General features: G+C 39.4%; 1 protein-coding gene across 3 annotated transcripts in view; it reads left to right on the forward strand.

The window, feature by feature from the left end:
* Positions 1-13,013, forward strand: part of sphkap (SPHK1 interactor, AKAP domain containing) — a 139,644-nt gene that overhangs the window by 15,383 nt on the left and 111,248 nt on the right. For all 3 annotated transcript variants that reach the window (XM_073041348.1, XM_073041347.1, XM_073041349.1), the window contains exon 3: positions 11,095-11,205. In XM_073041348.1, coding sequence (XP_072897449.1) covers positions 11,095-11,205 — 111 coding nt within the window. The remainder of the gene's footprint in view (positions 1-11,094; positions 11,206-13,013) is intronic.

Below are 13,013 nucleotides of genomic sequence, written 5' to 3' on the forward strand. Positions count from 1 at the left end.
GTATTCATTATTTGCCATGTATTAAAAAATTGAATGGTTCCAATGCAGATGTACGCAGCAATAAGACTGTAATTTGAAGTAATATAAAAGCATATTTTGGTGAAAATACTGATACAATGTTTTAAATCAGTTGTAATGAAAAAAATACACACAGGATCTGAGATAGCAAAAAGGAATCAAAGTGCTTTTATTAAAAAGAAACTGAATTCTAGTTGAGGCCATCTATTGTATGATACAGCTACATTAAGTGACTCCCTGATATTCAACTCTTGCATCCCTGCCGGCATCAAATCAAAATAAGGCCAGGAGACGAGATAAGATGACCAAATGAAATCTAAGCATATTCATAACTTCGATGCAGGTTTGATGTGATTGGAATTAATGAGGAGAAACTTGCTTCATGAAATTGCTTAGTTCCTCAGTGGATTCCAAAATCAATGCTTTAAGCGCATTGAATTTCACACGGTCTTTGGTGCAGGGCGCACAGGCGAACAGTTCGATGGAGCAGCAGGGAAAACAAGGCTGATGCATAGGCTGGAGAGTATACAGCAGACCGTGTGTGTTGCTCCAGTAGATTTGTAAGCTATCTGCAAGATGTCACTGTTGGTCACCAGCAACATCGTGCCAGAACTCATGATTGAACGGCAGAACAGAGTGATGGGCCAAGTGGCCTAACTCTGCTCCTATGTCTAATGCTCACATGGTCTTTCCACCTCAGAGGAGAGTGGAAGCTGCCTTCACACACTTCTAAGCTAATGAAACCAAATTTTAGATGGCCGTTGCTCACAAGAAATTCCATTACATCTACATACATATACTCAGTAGCCACAAGGTAACGTGGTAGTTAGCAGACCGCTTATAATACCAGCAACCTCGGGTCACTTCCCACTGCTACTTGTAAAAAGTTTGTACGTTCTCCCTGCAACTGAACTCCATCACGTTGTATACTTTGCCAGTCTTCCTCAGCATCCACAACTCCACCAATCTTGGTTTCATCTGCAAACATACTAACATGCATATTTTCATCCTGCTCATTTATATACGTCACAAACAGCAGAAGTCCCAGCACAGATCACGGCAGAACTCCACTAATTACAGACCCAGCTCAAATAAGTCCCTTCAACCACTACCCTCTGTCTTCTGTGTGCAGGCCAGCTCTGAATCCAAACAGCCAATTTACCACAGACCCCATGCATCTTAATCTTCTGGATAGTCTCCCATGAGGGACTTTGACAAATGCCTTACTAAAATTGAGGGATCCTGTCAGGTCCCTTACCAAAATCTTCCAGGGAATGTCCTAAGCTATTCAACCTTTCCCTGTGACTCAGGTCCTCAAATCCCAGCAACATCCTTGTAAATTTTCTCTGTGCTCTTCAACCTTATTTATATCTTTCCTATATGTACTTCACCAAAACTTGGGCCTCACCAGGGTTCTCATATACTTTCAACATAACATCACAACTCTTCTACTCGGTTGGCACTGTAGTGTAGTGGTTAGCACGATGCTTTACAGTTCAGGTGATCCAGATTCATTGCCCATTGATGCCCGTAAGGGGTCTGTACATTCTTACTGTCACCGTGTGGGTTTCCTCCAGGTACTCCCGGTTCCTCCCACAGTCCCATCTTACTTCCCTTGTTACTGGATGGAAAAACTTCTTCCTCCTCTTTCTCCTCCTTCTCCTCATCTTTTTACTTTGCAGTGCACCTGCAGTATCTCCACTGAGGAACCATTAAAATGAACCATTAATGTCTTCCATACTAAACCCTTCAATTCCCATTTGTTGATTGCTCCTTTAAGTACAGCTGGCCCTCCTTATCCGTGGGGGATTGAGTCTGGGACCCCCCATGGATACCAAAAAACACAGATGCTCAAGACCCTTATTTAACCTGTCTCAGTGCGGGTGGACTTTAGGACCCAGGGAGCTCCGGACCCGCCGCCTGCGGCTGCTGCTGAATCCACAGTGTTTCTGTTCCATTGACGGAAAACGATCACGATTGAAAATAAAGTGGAAATAAAGCAATCAGAAAGAGGTGAAACACCATCAGTCATTGGAAAAGTGTTAGGCTACAGTCGGTCAACAATCGGAACAATTTTAAAGGATAAAGTGAGAATAATGGAGCATGTGAAAGGCCCTGCCCCGATGAAAGCTACAATTATTACTAAGCAACACAGTGGTTTAATTACTGAAATATATATGTTTCTTAAGTGTTTTAATGCATAGAAAGGTAAAATATATACTATATACCAAGACAAACATTTGACTAACTGACACTAAATAATACGTACTGGATGTACCTGTTCTGACTTACATACAAATCTGACTTAAAGACTGCCTGTACTTTAAATCATCTCTAGATTACCTACTGTACCTAATACAATGTAAATGCTATGTAAATAGTTGTTACACTGAATTACTTAGGAAATAATGACAATAAAAAAAAGTCTGTCAAACGACAAGTGCTGGAAAGAGAACTTCTGGGTTTTCCCGATCCGCGGTTGGTTAAAACCGCGCATGTGGAACCCGCGGATAAGGAGAGCCGACTGTACACACAAGATGGCACCTGGGCATATCCCAGTCTTCGCATCACCTAATGTCGGAAACTCAGTGGATGAAATCAAATGTTACCTTTGAGTTCAGACTTGCCAATTCCACACCCACTTATTTAACTTCCATATTTCTTTCAATGAATTCCTCTAAGAAACCATCTTCAGAAACAATGGGCTTGATTTCACAGATTGCTGATTGCTGTTCTTTTCTATGTACTTAGTGATTGCCTTTTCCTTTGCCTTCTTGATCTTCCACTGGAACTTTAGACATTATCAGCACACGTTGAAACCCATGAGCTGTTACTGTCAATATGGATTTGCGAGTTTTAGTTAGGAAAACAGAAAATGTATAGCACTCTAAAATGGCAAAAGAAAAGCAAATATCAATACTGTTCTTCTAGCAAGTAATGTTTAATAAACTGCTTCCATAGAAATATCAGCAAGGTTAAACCCCTTCCCACAACCAATGCAATCTCCATTTTACCAATAATAATAAAGGGACTATGAGACAGCTCTGAACTGATTCCACAAGCCATGGAATCACCTTCAATGAAACTACAACACAACTCATGTTCACAGTTTTATCTCTCTATCCACTGTATGTCTATTTATTTCTTTGTTTGTTTGTTTGTTTGCTTGTTTGTTTATTTATTTATTATTTGCACTTTGGTTGGTTGTCATTCTCTTCTTGTGTGTAGTTTTTCATCAATTCTGTTGTATTTCTCTATTGTACTGTGAGTGCCTGCGAGAAAATGAATCTCAAGATAGTATATGGTGACATACATACAGTGCGCACTCTGATAATAAACTTACTTTGAACTTTGACTTTTTGTGTCACAAGCAAACCAAGATCTGCGTGCTTTCCCCACATCCTTGAAATTTCTAGTAGCAAGAGTGCGTCTTAGTGTCTGAGTTTCAGCTCTAACTATGCTGAGTTCTGCATACTATATGCATAGCTACTGCTAACCAGGACCAGAATTGACCTAAAGATATTTCTTTGGTATATTTGACTATAATCGCATATAATGATTCATTTTCTGCAGCTATTATTAGAAATAAATTTAACATACAATTCGTTGGAAGTGCAAATTTAACATACTGTTGACCTCATAATGAAAGGTGCCTGAAGTAGTGTAGCTCGGCTTCCTGCAGAGTTTCTGCTTCTGTAGATTAATCAGTTGAGTGGTATTTAAATTTAGGGTAACAGGCCAAAGTCTCTATGCTCATTATTCTAAATCTGCTCAAGTTTAACTCAAATGCCTCTTAAAATTACTATGTTTCTGTTCTGTTTTTGAATACTGTTTTATTTGATAAGGTTATGTTTTAAGCTGGTGTTTCTCTCGGCTTTCTCATGAACATTAAAAAACACAGTCGTTGGAGTAGGGCAGTTGGTCCCTTATCTTTGCTCCACTATTCAATAATTATGGATCCAATCTCGGCCTCAACATCACTTCCGCCTCTCTCATCATGCCCTTTAGCTTTCTTGTCATTCACACATCTGCCAATCTTCACTTTGAAGAGAATCAAAAAATGTGATTACACCGTAATTCCGGTGTTGAGCAATCCTTCTCTTCTCTGTCTAAACTATCAAAGGTGAGGGACCAACTGCCCTAACTCCTACTGTAGTCACTGTGTGTTTATGTTCTTATGGAAGTTGAGAGAAAGACCATCCTTAAAACATAATTTAATCCAATGATCACATAAAATTGTGGCCCAACTTGATACCAAAACAGTCCGTTTCCAGTGCGTGCTCAGATTGCTTGATGCATTATCTCAGTGCATTCAATATTCCTTTTAACTGGAATAAACTGGATCAGTTGATTAAGTAGAGATATGTGAATTGAAAAGTGGTGCTGTTGATATTAGTTTATGCAGAGCCTGGTGCTGAGAGGAAAAGAAGGAAGTACATCAGGCAGATCACACTACAGGATCTCTTCAGAATCTTTTTGCTTTGATAACAGGAAAAACCTAATGATCACTTCACTAACCTGGCAATAAAAAAACCTTGATTGAATGTTAAAACATATTAAATAGACCTCAATAAAAGAGAGATTGATGATGAGATTCCTAAGGTGATTTGATAAGTATCTAGTTTCAAATGACAAACTCGTTGGTTAATGCCCTCATTAAAAAGTAAAAATAATAATTAAAGAAAGATATTAAAATACCATTTTGTAAAGTTACTCTTTCCAGTCGGATTACAGCAACTCAGTAATTCAGAAAGCATTCATGAGTTGTATGGTGTTAACTTCCCCTCCACATATTACTGCTGTAATAAATATAAATAAAGTTGGAATAGATGTTAATATCCCACAATGTGGCTTACCCATTGAACTTACCCAGAAAAATGTCAAATACAATTATTGTGCCTTGTAGTAAAACCTTCAATCAGGGAAGCATGGTGTCACTAATGTTACATTACAGAATGCCAATTGTCAAGCTGAATGTGATCTTTATTTCACTTCTAAACTCTGATAATTCCGCAATTGAAAACCCAACCTGATAACAATAAGTATAGTTAAACCAAGAAAATATTCTCTTTATTTACAAGGTACATAACGCTAGTTCAATTCCATTGCCATTTTCAAACCTTGCTGCAGGGCCTTGACCTGAAACATTGACTTACACCTTTTTGCCTTTGCAGGTGCTGTTTGACCAGCATTCTGTTTTTGCGGTGAACAAATCATTCCCTCATGACACTACTGTTCTTAAATCAGGGAGTTTGGATTCTGAATGCCAATACCAGAGCTTTGCACATCAAGGTCTTTAGCAGCTTCATTGTCAAACATGTACACCATTTACAGTAGTTCAGAGCAGATGTATCTACTGTTTTTGAATCTCTTCATTAAATATTTCTGGGTCATATTCAACTGCTGTCCTCTTCAGTGTGAAGATAGGTCCCATATAGACCTATATAACAGGAGAACTGTTAATGGAAAATAAGAAAATGGCAATGGAATTAAACTACTGTTTTATATTTGTGTAATGTTAGGTTTGTGTGGCACATGGCCAAGTGGTTAAGGTGTTGGACTAGTGATCTGAAGGTTGTGAGTTCGAGCCCCAGCTGAGGCAGCGTGTTGTGTCCTTGAGCAAGGCACTTAACCACACATTGCTCCAGTCCCCCCAGCTGAAAACGGTGGGGGGGGGTTAACCTCACAATAGACTGGCGTCCTATCCGGGGCGGGAGTCTCATACTCTCAGTCACTTCACGCCATGAAACCAGCATAAGCATTGGCCTGAGGAGCCTATAAAGCGCAGGACAGACTTTAACTTTAATATTTGGTTTGGTACATTTGGATTGTTTTGTAAATAAAGAGAATATTTTTTCTGGTTTAAATATTATGTGTTATCAGGTTGGGTTTTCAATTACTATAATTACAGAATTATCAGAATTTAAAAGTAAAATAAAGATCATATTCAGCTTGACAATTGGCATTCTCTAATGTAAAATTAATGACACTGTGCTTTTCTTATTGAAGATTTCACTACAAGGCACAACAATTTTATTTGACAGATTTCTGAGTAAGTTCCATGCCTGGCTACATTACTGGAGATTAACATCTACTCCAATTTTATTTATATTTGTAACACCACTATATGTGGAGCAGAAGTTAACACCATGTAACTCAATAATTAATATCAGTTTCTTGTGGATATTGATTTCTAGTGGTAGAATTGTCTCCGACATGAGGAAACACAGAAAATGGTCTTCTGATTTATAGGTGCATCATAGATTGCAAACCCCAAAATGAAAATATTCAAACACATCTGAGAAAGTTGTTTTGTTTTCTCTGATTGTTCCTGAATATTGTGTATTTGTGTTACTTTGTTGTGCCTTAAACAAAACTAATCATCAAGCTTTATCATATTTATGGATGCAACAAGATTACACATTACTTAAGCTGGCTACAAAAGATAAATTGGCTGTATTTAGGATGGGAGAAGTGCGCTGAGTTTACAAAGAAATGCATTACGGACATTGATAAAGAGCTGTCAATAATATGGCCCCATGAAATCCATCTTGACTTCACTGTTTTGCACTGAAGTCTCCCAGCAATTTTGGTTTGCTTGTATAAAGCTTTTATAGTCCTTCCAAAAAAAGATCCAACAATGGGTTGAACAATAGAATAATTTACAAAATGCTAGAAAATGTTCAGTTTTGTTAAATTAGATTTAGTTATTTTCTGCAACTTTGATAGGTCCTGAATATAGAAAATACAACTCCACAATCAGAATGGACAAACCTTATAACGGGCAATATTCATAATCTAACAGCTTGATTCAACTCAAGTCTTCCAATTGACCCTTTATTTTTTCCCAATACGGAGAGCTCAACACTCCTATGAAAACATAAGGGAAGGCAGATGCTGGAATCTGGAGCAACAAATGATCTGCTGGTGGAACTCAATGGGTTGAGCAGCTTCTCTGGGGTGGGGAAGATATCATCAGCATTTTGGATCAAAAACTTGCAAGTATCCTGATGCAGTGCTCTGACAGAGGCACTGATAATTCCTTTAGCAGACTATCTGTTGCTTCATCTCACCTATCTCCTTCTTTTCTTCACGTCCAAAAACCTCTGGAACTCTAATACAATATCCCTATACTTCAGCTGATCCTAGACTCTCGTCATTTCATTTGCCAACAACCTCCTGCTCAGAGCCACAAACTTAAAGTACTATTCACCTCTTAATCCATCAGTGGCTTCATCATTCTCAGCTTCCAGCCCCAAACTTCCCAAATCTCTGCTTTTATCATCTCATCCCTTCTATACCAACTATAAACTGCTACATTGTCTTCAATCATCTGACAAACCATCACTGTGTCTGATTAAAATTTTTCCTGTAGTAAGGTAGCAGGTAACTCTCTTCCAATCTTTCACCAAACTGTTCCCAAAAACAGCTGACCTACACCCATCAGCTTGACAGAGCACCAGCCATGGCTCAGCTGTGCTGCTGAGGAGGCAGATTTCCTAGATTTTAAACTTGGAAATCTGCATGCTGATCCTGCACCAGATTAAAACTGCCATCCACTAATTTAATAGGAGAAACAAGCTGCAGGCACAGTAGTGAATCTTTTTATTTGATTAAATTAATTTAAATGTTTTTCTCAGTGGCTGTGTATGTTAATTAAACAATAACCTTTAAAATTGCATTTAATTTTATGTATTTTCTTAACATTGCTTTTATATGTTAACATAGAGTCATGGAGACATAAAAACGTACAGCACAGAAAGAGGCCCTTTGGCCCATCTGGTCTGTGCCAAAACCATTTAAGCTGCCTACTCTCATCGATCTGTACTTGGACCATAGCTCTCCATATCCCTACCATTCATGTACCCATCCAAACTTCTCTTAAATGGTGACATTGAGCTCAAATCCACCACTTACGCTGGCAGCTTATTCCACACTCTCACGACCCTCTGAGTGAAGAATTTCCCCCTCATGTTCCCATAAAAACCTCAGCTGTCAACTTCAAGCTATGACCTCTGGTTGTCATCCCACCCAACCTCAAAGCCTGCTTTCATTTACCCTATCTATTCCACTCATAATTTTATATACCTCTATCAAATCTCCTCTACTTCCTAAGGAATACAGTCCTAAACCATTCAATCTTTCCTTATAATTCAGGTCCTCTAGACCCAGCAACATCCTTATAAATTTTCTCTATACTCCTTCAACCTTGCTTACATCTTTTCTGTAGGTAGGTGACCAAAACTGTACACAATCCTTCAAATTAGCCCTCACCAACGCCTTATACAACTTCACCATAACATCCCATCTCCTGTAGTCAGTACAATGATTTATGAAGGCCACTGTGCCAAAAGCTTTCAATGAATTATGTGTCTGCATTACCAGATCTCTTTGTTCTTCCACAATCCTCGGTGCAGTACTGGTCACTGTGTAAGACCTGCCATGGTTGGTCCTGCTGAAGTGTAAAACCTCGCACTTGTGTTTTTCTCTAGTTTTATTTCAGTGGCTTCCTTTACCAGGTGGTCCAAAAAGCCATTGGCACAGTACAGTAGTTTTGTGCCATTGAAATCAATCCTATGGCCATTGTGAATGCAATGTTCTGCTACCGCTGATTTGTCCAGGTAACCCAAGCGGATACACACCTGTATTCCTTGATGCGGGTTGTAACCGTGTGTCCCGTTTGGTCGATATACACTACTCTACTTTCATAGGGAATCCTGTAAACACCAGCCGACCTGAATCCCAGGTCATCTTTGTCCAGCAATCATCTGTGATTTGAGCTTCCTTAAGGATTTGTGGATGGTATTTGAAACCCCCTGGGTCGCCTCAGGCTTGCTCAGCTCGCTTCCGTCTAGGGGGAGCCAAACTGTGTAATCAGCTTGTGTGGATGCTGTGTGATGTCCCAACCCCGCCAATTAACAGACAGTACACCATGTGCGATTAAATGATTACACTTTATAGAGATTACTAGAACTAAGTGATTAGTAATGATACAGTATATATGAAGGAAAAGAAAATAAAGAAAAGGCACCAAAACTTATCGAAGTCCAAACCACATTGTGCACAACCGTTGGAGCTCAATTACTGAAGTCCTCTGGCCACCATTCGATTCACTCAGACCTCCTCGACTCGCAGCTCAGGACCACCCGAAGTGATCAACCAAGCACCCCCGGTACATCTGTCTTCATCTCCTCTCCTCGCCGAACCTCCTGGCCTCGGACCCCCACTCGGGGTCCGTTCCGTCGCCCAGCTTACAACATCGCGTCCTCTCTCTTTCACCCCCTCGTGCCAACTGCCCAAAAGCCCGCCAACAGTAGTTTACAGACTCAGAAGAGAGAACATTAATCCCAATTGGTTAACAAATGAATAGAATTCTCATTATCAGTAAATTTTAACCCAAACAAGCTTCCAGCACTCTCTCATAACAAAGAAGCATTTCAACTTTTAACAAAACAAAGAAGCCATTTTAATTAACATACACAGTAACAAAGAAAAAGAAGAAACCCCCTTTACATATTAATCTGGTATTTCTTCAGGATCTTGGCAATCCTTCCAGAACCATGGAAATATAGGGAAGACAGGCAGTAGGGACAAGTTCCTCCTCATTGTTAGGTTTCCTGGTTTTTCTGTCGGCCCTTTTAAGGGCCCGATTGATTTCCTTTGCCTTGTACGAATGTTGTGCATAATTGTCTTATTCCCTCGTAGAAACTCTCCGGGTCCAAAATAGTTTTCACACGGTTAATCAAAGTAGAAAGAATCGCTCTACGCTGGGAGGCGTGATGGTGGCTGTTATTATTGAATTCTAAATCCGTGTGAGAGGGTTTCCAATAGACATCATGTTCAAGGCTACTGTCCGGTATCCATCAAATTAGAATGTCCAGGAATGGGAGGCAACCATTCTTCTCCATCTCCATCATAAATTAAGTGTTTGGATGTATGCTATTCAGATGGCTGTTGAACTGTTGGAGTATGAAGTAGAATTTGGGCATAAGGGCAATGAACTCAGAGCCCTCTCCTCAAAGACTTCCAGGTAGAAATTAGCAATAGCTGGCGACCATGGCCACTCCATCAGTTTGTTCATAGTCGTTTCCCTTGTAGAGGAAGTGCGTTGATGTAAGGGTGCATTTAAAAAGATCAGTGGTACCCTTATCAAACCCTGAGCACAGGAGGACCAAGCTAACACTATTCTTAAGCTCAGATCACAGCTTATGCAGGTCAAAGTCTCAGGATGGCTGGCACTTACAGGATTCCCTGTGAATGCATGCAACATATATCAGTCAGATGAGACTCACGGTGGAAACCCGCATCAAGGAGCTCAAGAGGTGTATACACTTAAGTTACCTGGAGAAATCGGTGGTAGCAGAACATTGCATTCGCAATGGCCAAAGGATTGACTTTGATAACACAAAACTACCCTGCCATACCAATGGCTTTTGGGGATCGCCTGGTAAAGGAAGCCATTGAAATAAAACTAGAGGAAAAGTATTTTAATAAAGATGAAGATCTTGCTCGATGTAAGAACTGGAATTCAATTGTAAACAAGGTGGAACAGCGGAAACCTAATTGGATGAGGACTAACCAATCAGGAGGGACAGATGATGGGGGCATATCTAGCACTGGAAAAGACATGCCCAGGCATCATCCCTGATGAAGATGGCAGAGCGTGTCAATGAAACGTCACTTAAAATCGATACTTGTATCCAGTTTATCCATAACAGCATTGTGGTAATTAGATGCAAAGTGTTCCCCTGCACAAACATGACCCAAGTGATTTTGTATGTTTATAAATATCAACTATATCAGACTAGATTAGTATTGATAATTCCTCTTTAATCCTTTACCATTATCCTTTTTTCCGTTGTAGCAGGAATATTAAGTCCCCAGTGCTGAACCACACCTGATATTATTTTTACTGTACATAATAGTTCCCAAGTAGCAACATATACCTGTGCCCCTCTCCTGAGTGTGATTGAAGTAAAAAATAGATCACTCTAGGGAGCATGAAACATTCTTGCTGATGATGAAACAAATCTTCTGCTTGAATTAAGGAGATAAGCTGTTTCTCTCTTTCACTAGGTCCTGTGCAGTAATAGTCTATTAGACTCTGCGGAATATTGGCTGCGGAATGAGAAGGAACTCTGCCGGGTTGGATTCCTAGAGGATAAGGGAAGAAGCAATTGCCCCACGGTATGTCTAACAAAAAGTAAAACAAATGTTTAGACCAAGCAACCAAAGGAAGTTTGAGTGTTTTAAGTTGTTCACTGAGGTGGAGAAAGAGAATGTGTGTCAATAATTTCCATAGGAAAGATCATTTACAGTGCATATATTTAAATTTGTCTCCTGAAGGTTTTTCACTGTCGCTTTTAAAATGTTGTCACTGAATTGCATTTCATTATCTGTAAAAAAAGAAAGGATTTCAAAGTAAGTTGATGTTTGGATGCCTGTTTCTGACAATATTGCAATTTATATCTTTTTTCTGGAGTTTTCAAAAATCTTGTTTCAAGGTTACAGCAAACAATGACAAAATCCTTTGGAATCCTGGCCAACCCACATCACGAAATCCAATAATCTGAACTTTACCTAGGAGCATGATGAACAGAAATTGGCTGCTGTGTTTTTAATGTTAAGGTGATGAATCCACTTCAGAAGTACTTTGTTGGTTGTACAGAACTCTAGGACAAACTTATGGAAGGCATCATAAACATTTGTTCAGTATCATCAGCTGATCACAGCTGAGAGATAATCTCCATGCAAAATAAAAGAGAGTGAAAGTACTTGCAGATTAAAACAAATATTAGAAAAATGGAGAAAAGAAGCCCCTTGCGCCAGCTTCATCATTCAATAACGTGATTGCTTACCTTAGCCTCATTTTCAGCCTTGTTTTCCTACCATGATTCCTCTGATACCTAAAAAATCTATCAACACCTATCTTGAATATACTCAGTTCTAGTCTCCACAGCCTTCTTGGATAGAACATTCCAAAGATTCATTACCCTATGATCCCTCATTTTAAGAATGAACCCCTTGGTTCTGGACATCCCATCTAGGAAAACATCATTAGCGCATCATGAAGACATAAATTTAGAGATCATCACAGCACAGATGGTCCGTTTGCCCATCTAGTTCATGCCAAACTGTAACTCTGACAAGTCCCATCAACTGCACCTGGACCCTAGCCCTCCATACCCCTCCCATTCATGGATATGTACATATCCAAACATCCACCGCTTCTGCTGACAACTCATTCCCCTCTTGTATCCTCCTCAAGTTCCCCTTAAATATTTCACCTTTCATCCTCAACCTATGACTTCCAGTTCTAGTCTCACCCAACCTCAGAGGAAAAAGCCTGCTTGTATTTACCCTATCTATATCCCTTTCAGTTTTGTATACCTCTATCAAATCTACCCCCATTCAACTCTGGTTCAGGGAATCTTTCCCTATAACTCAGCTTTTCAAGTCCTGGCAGCATCCTTGCAAATTTTCTCTGTGATTTTTCAATCTTATTCAATCTTTCCTGTAGGTAGGTGACCAGAACAGCACACAGTACAACAAATTAGGCCTCATCAACATCTTTTACAACTTCATCCCTGCATTCATTGTAGGTTTCAATGAGGTATCTCATTGTTCTGAAGTTATGAATATCAGCTACTCTGCTTTACATGTCCTCGTACCGCAATACATCAGCCAGGGAATCAATCAACCTTTATTGCATACAGATCCTTACTTACATCAGTTCAAAATATGCAAGCTGCAATCTCATAGGTGTGCTAGGCTAGTGTATACCAGTAAGAAACAGTTTTTCAGAATCAGATTTGGAATCAAATTTAATAGCATTGGTATATGCAATAAAATATGTTGTTTTGTGGCAGCAATACATTCATTGCAAATCATAGTTTAAAAAACTATAAACTACAATCAGAAATATATATAAAAAGTAAACTATGTAAGTAATTCAAAAAGAGAGAGAAAAAATAGTGAAGGATTGTACATGGGTT

Source organism: Hemitrygon akajei, chromosome 3 (genome assembly GCF_048418815.1).
Source record: "Hemitrygon akajei chromosome 3, sHemAka1.3, whole genome shotgun sequence".
Classification (NCBI taxonomy): domain Eukaryota; kingdom Metazoa; phylum Chordata; class Chondrichthyes; order Myliobatiformes; family Dasyatidae; genus Hemitrygon; species Hemitrygon akajei.